Raw genomic sequence first — 9952 nt, 5'->3', positions numbered from 1 at the left:
GGGGGGGTTGGGGAGAGGTGGAGGCAGGGGGGGACATTGCCCTGCACAAAGCAGGCTTTGTTCTACATGGTGCCCGGAAGGGTTGAGGTAAAGAACCCCAGGCTGCCAGCCCTGATCCTGCCTCTCCCCCACGGGGTGAGAAGCCGCAGGAAGCCCTGGGGTATACCCCAAGCACCACAGAGCCACTGCGGCCCTGTCCCCAGGAAATGTGCCAGGCCAGGGAACGGCCAGGCGACAGTACCGGGGCTGCAGTCGGATCGCAGCTGGCACTGCTCATGTCCCCTCTGCACCCCACTATTGTTTCCATGGTGGTAGTTCCGCAGGCTTCTCACCGTGCCATCCTCCAGCAGGAGCCGCAGGACTTTGTCACCAGCTCCGTAGTCCCTGGCTATCTCGGCAGACTTCCATACTTCTTCAGGATCCGGAATCCAAACCCTGTTGTACTGAGAGATGAGACAGACTTCGTTCCCGCCTTTCAACGCTGGCTGCGCACAGGAAGGTTTCCCCCATTAGGGTTGCTTCGGCCTGCTTTCCACCCACGAGGTCATTCTTTACTGTCTGTATATGCCATGGGCCAACAACTTTTTGTTCTGGGCATTTATTTCTTTATTATTTATTAATTTATTGTTGGTCGTGGGGCTTGAACTCTGGGCCTGGGCACTGTCCCTCAGCTCTTCAGCTCAAGGTAAGTGCTCTACTACTAGAGCCACAGTGCCACTTCAGGTTTTCTGGTGGTTGGAGATAAGAGTCTCATGGATTTTTCTGCCCGGGCTGGCTTTGAACCGTGATCCTCAGATCTCAGCCTCATGAGTAGCTAGACTTACAGGTGTAAACCATGGGTACTTGGTGCTCTGGTTATTTTTTATTTAAGGCTCCCCCAAGTCAGCATGAACTGCAGTTCCATTTATGCTCATGTGGCTGGTATGAAAGTGTTATCTAGTAAGATTGTGGGGGGAGAGGTGGTATCTCATGCACTTTTTGCCTGGGTTGGCTTGGAACTTTGATCCTCCCAATCTAAGCCTTCTGTAGCTATGACAGGTATGAGCAACTGTACCTGGCTGACTGAGACAGTGAGAGAGACAGAGAGAGGGGGAGGAATGGAGGGAAGGAAGGAGAAAATAAAGGAGAGAGAAGATGAGGAAGAGGAAGAGAAGGAAAGCAAGGGGAAAAAGAGAGGGAGGGGGAGGGGAAGAATGATGAGAAAGGGGAGAGGGAGGGTGAACGGAAGAAAGACTTACCAGCCAATGACACATTCTTCAGTACAGATACTGGAGTGGACAGAACCTCCCAAATATAAACACACTCTGAGACACAGCCGCACCCGCCACTCCCACACATATCCTGGTTGCTATAGGCTGCATGCTCCCTATCTCTATCTATTAAAAATGTTTACTAGGTATCAGCAGCTCACGCCTGTAATCCTAGCTATTCAAGAGGCTGAGATATGAGGGCTGCATTTTGAAGCCAGCCCAGGCTGGAAAAGTCTGAGACTTATTTCCAGTTAAGCACTAACAAAGCCAGAAGGGGAGCTGTAGCTCAAGTGGTAGAGTACTAACCAGCCTTGAGCACAAAAGAGCGCCTAGGCCCTTAATTCAAGCCTCTGGACCTGCACAAAAAGAAAAAAAAAAGTTTACTGAGGCTGGGTACTGGTAGCTCATGCCCGTCATCCTAGCTAGTCAGGAGGCTGAGACCAAAGGACTATGGTTCAAAGCCAGCTCAGGCAGAAAAAAAAATCTGTAAGACTTCCATCACTGGTGAACTTGCAAAAAGCCAGGTTGGAAGTATGGAGCGAGGAAGTGGTGACACAAACTCAAGAACCTGAGTTCAAATTCTGTATCAGCAAGGGGGAAAAAAGTTTATTAATAACCCCATGAAGCTCAAATACTTAAAATAGAAGGGTCCAGGATAACATTTCAGAGCTGAAAAGCTCCCTGAAGATGACCCCTTCCAGATGCAGAGAGCCAACTTCAACCAAAATGGTGGCATTCTATCACGTCACAGGGGTAGAAATGGAGGGGTGCGGCTGGGCCCCAGCCCTGAGAGGTCATGTCAAGTCCCCGGGCCAATCAGTGTCCTGTGTTTCACTGATGTCTCAAGGCCAGAGAGGGCCGGAGCTCACCACACGCCACACCGCAAATCTCAAAGGACCAGAATGCCACTTGGCTCCATGCCTGTGACTTCAGGGTCGCGTTTGTTCGTCGAGGCTGGACCTCAGGGTCAACCTGAGCTCCACAAGCTGCCAGGCATTTAGGGCGCTGCAGCCGGGCCCAAGCCTGGTAAGTCAATAACACAAGTTGACTCAGCTCCACGGATGGGCCGCTGATTCAGGCCTCCCTTCTCCATCGACGCTGCAGCATTGGGACAAATAATGGGAGCAGTTCTCGGGGCGGCTCAGGGTGGAAGCTTCCTGTGAGGCAGAACCTTCCACAGCGGGGGACCAAGAACAGATGAGGCCACGCTGTCCCAGCCTCGGCCAGTCCTCCCAGAGTACTTGGGAGCCAGGCTGAAGGCTCAGGGCCACTGAAGCCTAGAACTTTCCAGAACTTCCCAGCCTCCAGCACACGTGCTGCCCATCTGTCTCAAGGGGACTTTGGGCATGGGGCCAGGAAATGGCTCTGGAGGGTGTTTTCCTTTCTGGACAGGAAAGAAGTCTATAGGGGTCTACCAGTCCAAATTGGGGAAGGAAGGGGTACATTGTGTCTGTCTTCTCTTCTTCACTTGTCTCCTAAGGTCCTTCATGACAGGCTGCTTCTAGAAAGTTCCATCCACACCCTTTCACACACACACACATTTGCAACTCTGAGACCCAAGCCTGGATCTCACAATGGAAGTCTGGGCCACACCTCCAGGGTGGTCTCCCACGTTCCAATCCCCATCTCTAGTGGTCACCTGAGCCTGCTCTTGGCCCTCATGTTGGAAACCTGGGCCCACACTGGGTGCCCACGCCTGTCAAGCTGGCTACTCAGGAGGCTGAGATGTGAGGATCACGGTTCAAAGCCAGCCTGGGCAGGAAAAGTCCATGAGACTCTTATCTCCAATGAACCACCAGAAAACTGGAAGTGGCGCTGTGGCTCAAGTGGTAGAGTGCTCACGTTGAGCTGAAAAGCTGAGGGACAGCGCCCAGGCCCAGAGTTCAAGCCCCATGACCGTCAAAAAAATCTGGGAGGAGTGCTGGCTCAAGTGGTAGAGTACCATTCTCTTGAGCAAAAAAGGTAAGGGACAGTGGTCAGGCCCTGAGTTCAAAGCTCCGGTACTGGCATACACACAAACAATAACTCATCAATGTTCACTGATTTCATGTCCATAGCTCACTCTGAGCAGGACGATTCACTCACACACACCCTCTTCAGTCCCTGCTGCTGTGCCCTGTTGTCCAGAAGCTCCTTGCCCAGTAGGGAACAGAGTTAACAGGGGGCCAGGACGGAAGGTCAGGCCCTGCTTAAAATGGATGGGAAAGGTGGGAAGCAAGTGGTGAGCCAAGCAATCAAGGGACCGACCAAGCAACCCAGTTGGGAAACAACAGGAAGTCTGGCAGAGCGTGACTTGGCCATGAGTGGCATGGCAGGGACTGGGGCAGGACACAGTGAAGTGGGTCCTCACGGCTGGGCACGGTTACTGGAAGGTGACCAGATCCTCCAGAGGGCTTCAAGTAGGCAATGGCCAGACCGGTTTTCTTTCTTTTTTCTCGGCAAGATTTCAAACTATACAATGGCTGCTCAGAGCACCGAGGCTCACTGCCAAGGGGCTTCTGCAAAGACCTGGGTAATTTTAAACCTTCCCTGCAGCAGCAAATGGGCTCTGGCCATGGATCCTAAGTCCCCTCTTTCCTCTTGGAACCTCTCTTATGTGGCTCCCCAGGCCAGCACCCCTGTGTGTTTCTTGAACCCTGACCACACATAGGCTGGAGTCTTTTCCTTCTAGCTCTGTTCATCTTCCACAGCCACCTGGAGAAGAGTTTCTCCTGGACTTGGAAGGTGGCTCAGTGGTAGAGTGCTTGCCTGGCATGCATGAAGCCCTGGGTTCGATTCCTCAGTACTACATCCACAGAAAACACAGGAAGTGGCGCTGTGGCTAGCCTTGAGCAAAAGGAGCTCAGGGACAGTGCCCAGGCCCTGAGTTCAAGCCCCAGGACTAGCAGGGAAAAAAAGAAAACGAGCATCTCCTAGCAATGCCCCCTGGGGGCTCCCCATCTTAAGGGCTCCCCAATATGTCAACACCCCAGCTAGACTTCCCTTGGGATGATTTCCTCCTTCTGAGGTCCCTAAGGCTGACCACGGCACACCCAGGTCTCTGCCACTAATATGATGTCATCTCTCCTTTCCAGCTGCCTCCACCCTCCACATCCTGGCCCTTGGGAGGGCCTGGCAATTCACCAGTCACCTGACGGCTCTCTCCTCCGGTCACAAGGACACGGCTGTACCTGACTTCCTTAAACACCTCCCTCAATCCTGATCCTGCTGTTCCCTCTCAAAGCCTCTAAAGCCCATAGGCAACCACTCTCCTGCTCTTCTCAGCTGGGGCCCACCAAGGGCTTCCTGTAAGCCTCAGGATCGAAATCCTGGCACTTTTCTCACTTCTTGCCAATCACAGAACTCCAGTGTAGACTTGCTATGGATTTTTAATCTCTGAGCTTCCCCCAAGTACAGGGCTGTGAGTGTAGAGAGGGTTGTGGGCAGTGTGTCTTCAACACTAATGCAGGAAGGGAAATTAGACAGGCCCAGGCAGGGGGCAGAGAGATAAAGGGGTGGTGGTGAGTGGTACCCTTGAGTCCATGGGGGAACTAACTGCCAGTGGGGACTCCAGAACAGCCCACCTGTCACCCTGAAGCAGGGTCACTGTTGGTCTCTGGATACAGAGTGGGGTGTCAGGTTGTTCCAATGCATTGATTGTATGGAAAGCATACCACTGATGGCTCAGTGCGGCCCAGGGTGCCAGGCACACAACACTGACTCAGGATATGCGCATGTGCTGGCAGCCTACAAGTCAGCTAGATAGTGAGAGGTCAGCCATCTTGTTGTCTTCTTTCTCTGGGGTTCTCATGCTCTTTTCCATCCAAGAGTGTCTCCGTGTAACTCTACCACCTTAGCTTTCCTATGTTGGGCTTGGGACTCAGTATTTAATAAATATTTGAGGTTTGAGGCTCTTGAAGACAGAGGAGCTCACACCTGTACATTTTGCTTCAGGGGGAAAAAAAAAGTTGTTCTTTAAAAATAGGTTAATCATTGACAGTTTTATCTGTCTACAAATAGTAACTTCAAGGAATAGTTTGTTTTGTTTTGGATGGTACTGGGGATTGTACTCAGGGCCTTGTGTTAGACAAGAGCTCCACCACTTGAGCCACACCTCCTGCAATTTATTATTTTTTGGGGGGTTTGTGTGCCAATCCTGGGGCTTAAACTCAAAGCCTGGGTCCTGTCCCTTCCTTGAGCTTTGTTGCTCAAGGCTAGTACTCTACCACTTGAGCCACAACTCTACTTTTGACTTTTTTTGGTGCTTAATTGAAGATAAGTCTCAAGGACTTTCCTGCCTAGGCTGGATTTGAACCACAATCCTCAGATCTCAGTCTCCTGAGCAGTAGGATTACAGGTATGCGCCATTGGCTCCCAGACCCATTTCTTTTTTTCTTTTCTTCCTCTGTCTGCCAATAGAGTCTGGTTACCTTTTGCCCAGGCAGGCTTTGGACTGGGATCCTCTTATCTTCACCTCCCAAGTAGCTGGGATTACAGGTGTGTACTACCATACCCAGCATGAAGGATAGTTTTGTTCAGGAATTTTCTTCTAATAATAGTAATGTGAGGATTTGAGAAGCACTGTTGGCAAAAAATATTCTAGAGCAAAAAGAGGGCAGTTTCCCCCTCTAATCCTAGGTACTGATGAACCTTAGCTCTGAAGATCTTGGTTTGAAGCCAACCCAGGCAGACAAATCAAAAAGAACTTTTACCTCTAGTTAACAACCAAAAATCTAGAAGTGGAGCTGTGGCCCAAGTGCTAAAGCTCTAGCCTTGAGCAAAAAAGCCAAATGAGAGGAGGTGGCCCTAGTTCAAGCCCTAGAATTGGCATAAACAAAGAGCAATTCAAACACTGGACAGTGTTAGGATTCTAGCTGAGATTTTTAATGCATTAGAGAGAAAACTCTGTTCTCTTTGGATTGCATTTATAATATTATTAGTCAAGCAAAATAGAAGAAAAAGTTTGCTTAAGCCATTGAAGAGTTTTATAGCAATCTTTTACAGTGGACTGTAGCTAAAAGGACTTTGAAAATTTATAAAATTAGGCTGGTGAGGTTAGAGTGGTAGAGCACCTGCTTAACAAGAGTGAAGCCCTGAGTTTAAACCCCAGTACAATAATAATATATACATTATAATTATAATTATTAAGAGATCAGGTATGTGTGAGGGAAAAATGAATGGATTCTAGTCTTCCCCACATAAATTGGGAGACAGCAAGTTTTCGACATATGGGTGTAAGGGCTTTTATGACAATCTCCCTCCAATTATTTTGCCAAAAGCACCAACACTTCCACACACATTACCCCAGTCACACCAAGCTCATCTTACAGGGAGCCGGGTGGGGAGAGCACCCCATCCTACGTCAGGGCTGGAACTCTAGGCTTCAGAGGAACACTCGCTCAGGGGTGTCCTCCTGTCAGAGACACCACACAAAGTCAGTATCCCTCTTGGCTCCTGAGGGGCCCTCAACCTCCAGGGAGGGGTGTGAGGCCCTGGCAGCTGCACGCTCTGCCTCTGTCATCCCAGGAAACTCGACCCAGGAACTTGACCAGAATCTCCAGGACTTCATGTTCTAGAAAACAATGATTTATACCAGGGCCCAGTTTTTTTTTTCTAGGGGCGCATGAGGATTGGGTAGATTACAGACCCTGTGGGTGTTGGGGGTATGGTGGTGGTGTGGCTGATGGTAGTAGTGGCAAGTGCAGTAGTGGTCTGTCTGGTGGTGGCAGCAGGTGCCGTGGTAATGGTGGTGATGGCTGTGGTGGTGACAGGCAGGTCTGGCTGTAGCAGCAGTGGGTGTGGTTGTGATGGGGGGAGGGGGGCCGGTGGGAGGGGGGCGGGAGAGAATGGTGGAGAGAAGGGTCTGGTGGTGGGGGGGGGGGGGGGGCCGGTGGGAGGGGGGTCTGGGTGGTGGTGGCGGCGAAGGGTCTGGTGGTGGTGATGAGTTTGGTGTGGTGGTGGTGGTGGATGTCGTGTGGTGTGGTTGAGGTGGGAAGGCCCAAGTGTGTCAGGCCCGGGGGATTGGGGCCACCTGAGCGCACGCAGGACCTCTGGGCCTGGAGGAGCCCCCCCAGGCGGCAGCCGCGCCCCGGCCTTCCTCCCCGGGTGGCCGAGCCCCGGGCGTCGCCCCCAGTCCCGCGCCAGGTGTCCGGGAGCGGCCCGGGCACCGGTCCCGTCAGCGTGGCGCGGAGCCAGCGTCCCCTCACCCACGCGCCCTCCTCGGGCCGGGGGGACCCCCTTACCTGTGTGTACAGCTCGGCCACCGCCATGGGCCAAGGACGCGGAGCCCGCGGACCGCAGAATCGGTCCGGTGCTCGCCGGGTCGCCGCCCGCCGCTGCCGCCGCCGCCCGCCCGGCTCCCAAGCCCAGAACTTTGTGTGGAGCCGACGCGCACTTTTCCCAGCGCCCGCGGCGAGGGGCGGGGGACGGAGACACCTGATTGGCTCAGGCGGCTGGAAGGCCGCGCTGTCATTGGCCGAGGCCGAGCGCTAAAGCTGGTCTACCTGGCGGGAGCCACGCCCGCCCTCAGAGGGCTGCAGGCCGCACGGGCTAGCTCCCAGGTAAGCCGCAGGTGTTCTGGAATGTATACCTGTAAGGGGTGGGGGGCGGGAAAGGGAGGGGAAGATTGCATTGCGGTTCTGGGCATATAACCACTACACTGAAAACCCACGGGAACCATTATGTCTAGCCACTCTCCATTTATATATATATATATACACACACACACTTATATATAAATGTTATTTATATATGACGTTATATATATTATATATATGATACTGTACAGAGGGGTTACAGTTACATGGCCACTCTCCATTTTTATTCATTCTTTTTTAAAATTTTTACTGTGCCAGTAACTTGGGTTTGAATTCAAGGTCTGGGGCGGTCCCTTAGCTTGTGTGTTCAAGGCTGGTGTTCTACCTCTTGAACTGCACCTTCCACTTGCAGCTTTTTGTGGTTGAGAAGTCCCACCGACTTTTTCGCGGGGGTTGGCTTCGAACCCCAATCCTCAGATCCTGAGCCTCCTGAATAGCTAGGATTACAGGTGTGAGTCCCTGGTGCCTTGCTAATATTTGAATAGTTCCCGTTTTTCTCATCTGTGCCAAGCATAACCTTGGAGCGCTTGCTCACATTTTTGCCTTGTGGCTCTCACTTCTACAAGTTGAATCAACTCAGGGTTTTCATGGGTTCTTCCAGCCAGTATCCTGTCCTTCAATTACCATCCATCCAACTTCTAGCAAGGTATCCCATTGTGCTTTCCAATATAGAGGGGGAACTTGCCAACTTTTAAATTGTTGGGACTGCTTAGGATAATATTGCGTGAAAAGGTTATATTTTGGTTCGCCACCAGTCTTCAGAAAAAACAATTGTTTTAAAATGTGATTTATTTGCAAGACACTGACAAACTCCTTTATAGTCATATTTTTATTTGAACAATGCTCAATAATAGCTAGGAGAATACAGCACTAATGACAGACATACTAAGCATAACGTTAGGCAGCTATAAATTTAGCGCAGAAAATGTCATTCTGATATTGTTTTGGTTTTCATTTTAGCATTAAGTGATACCTAGTGAAACCCCATGTTCCAAAGGCTTTTGTTGATATGAGGTGAATTACTTACATTCTAACAAATGTTCATAGGAGATATGCTTGAATGGGTGGTTTAAAACTAGAGTTTGTTGGTAATTCCTCTCACGTCTCAGAATTTCTGCTTCCTTTCCAATGGATGAGTATTTCACCTCAGAGTGGTTCAGAGATTTAAATATAGCATGTTTTCCTGGGAGAGTCAAAGAATCCTTTCTCCAGATCCAACAATGAAAAAGATTTTTTTGGGAAAAAAAACTGCAATGCCCAATTCTAATGTCCAATTTCAATCTAGTTCAAAGGGATGTCTGTTTCATAGCAAGTAAATAGTTAATAATCAAAATACAATGTTAAATGTCATGAGCTCATTTCTGTGCAAGATCATTAGAACAATTTCAATTTCTCAAAGATACAAAAAAGTCAAATTCCAGAATCCCACAAAAATACATAACTAGGTATCATAAATCACAATACATATCCACATTTAAATGAGGAGGGGGGGAGAAGCCATCAATCGATGGAAAAAATACTGACACCAGTGATTAAGAGAGGCTAAAGTGTAGGCTATAATTTTTATTACACATAGAAACAATAAAATAATTGAAACCATTGGCTCCACAGAATGCATGAAAATGTACCGACCTACCAGCATAAAATTATGTTTCAACTTTAAAAACAAAACATTTTCTGCATGTTTCAACTTTAAAAACAAAACATTTTCTTTCAAATATTTCCAGTAATATTACAACACTAAGAAATGTTAGTCATTTTCAAGCACTCTGAATCTAATAATGCCCATGAAGTTAAACTAACATATTTAGCTGGACCAAATTATAAAATGAAAATGTAAAAAATGCATTTTGAAAGTATTTAAAATAGTGCTTTTTTAGTTCATGACCTATTGAGAAATCTACTGTAATTCCAAGTTGATTTGTTAAATTTAGGGTAGTTCCATGGTTTAGAATTTATAGTTACTTTCTTCTATCAACTTTTTATATTGTAACATAACATTCTTAAATGGCTTTTAAAGGGAAAGATTTAGAGTTGTACCTTTTACTTTTATTGAGAAGAAATTAGTGAAAAACAAGACATTCAAGCATTATGAACACTAACTCATTTCCATACTTCTAGATACAC

General features: G+C 49.0%; 1 protein-coding gene across 1 annotated transcript in view; it reads right to left on the bottom strand.

Moving 5' to 3' along the window:
• Window positions 1-7498, bottom strand: part of Myo5c (myosin VC) — a 57586-nt gene extending 50088 nt beyond the window's left edge. The window contains 2 exon segments of the mRNA XM_013009956.1: window positions 242-443; window positions 7472-7498. Of these exon segments, the coding sequence (XP_012865410.1) occupies window positions 242-443; window positions 7472-7498 (229 nt within the window).
• Between the last annotated feature and the right edge of the window lie 2454 nt (window positions 7499-9952).

Source organism: Dipodomys ordii, unplaced genomic scaffold (assembly GCF_000151885.1).
Source record: "Dipodomys ordii isolate 6190 unplaced genomic scaffold, Dord_2.0 Scaffold11, whole genome shotgun sequence".
In the NCBI taxonomy this organism is placed as follows: Eukaryota; Metazoa; Chordata; class Mammalia; order Rodentia; family Heteromyidae; genus Dipodomys; species Dipodomys ordii.
This window is presented reverse-complemented; position numbering and strand designations above follow the sequence as displayed.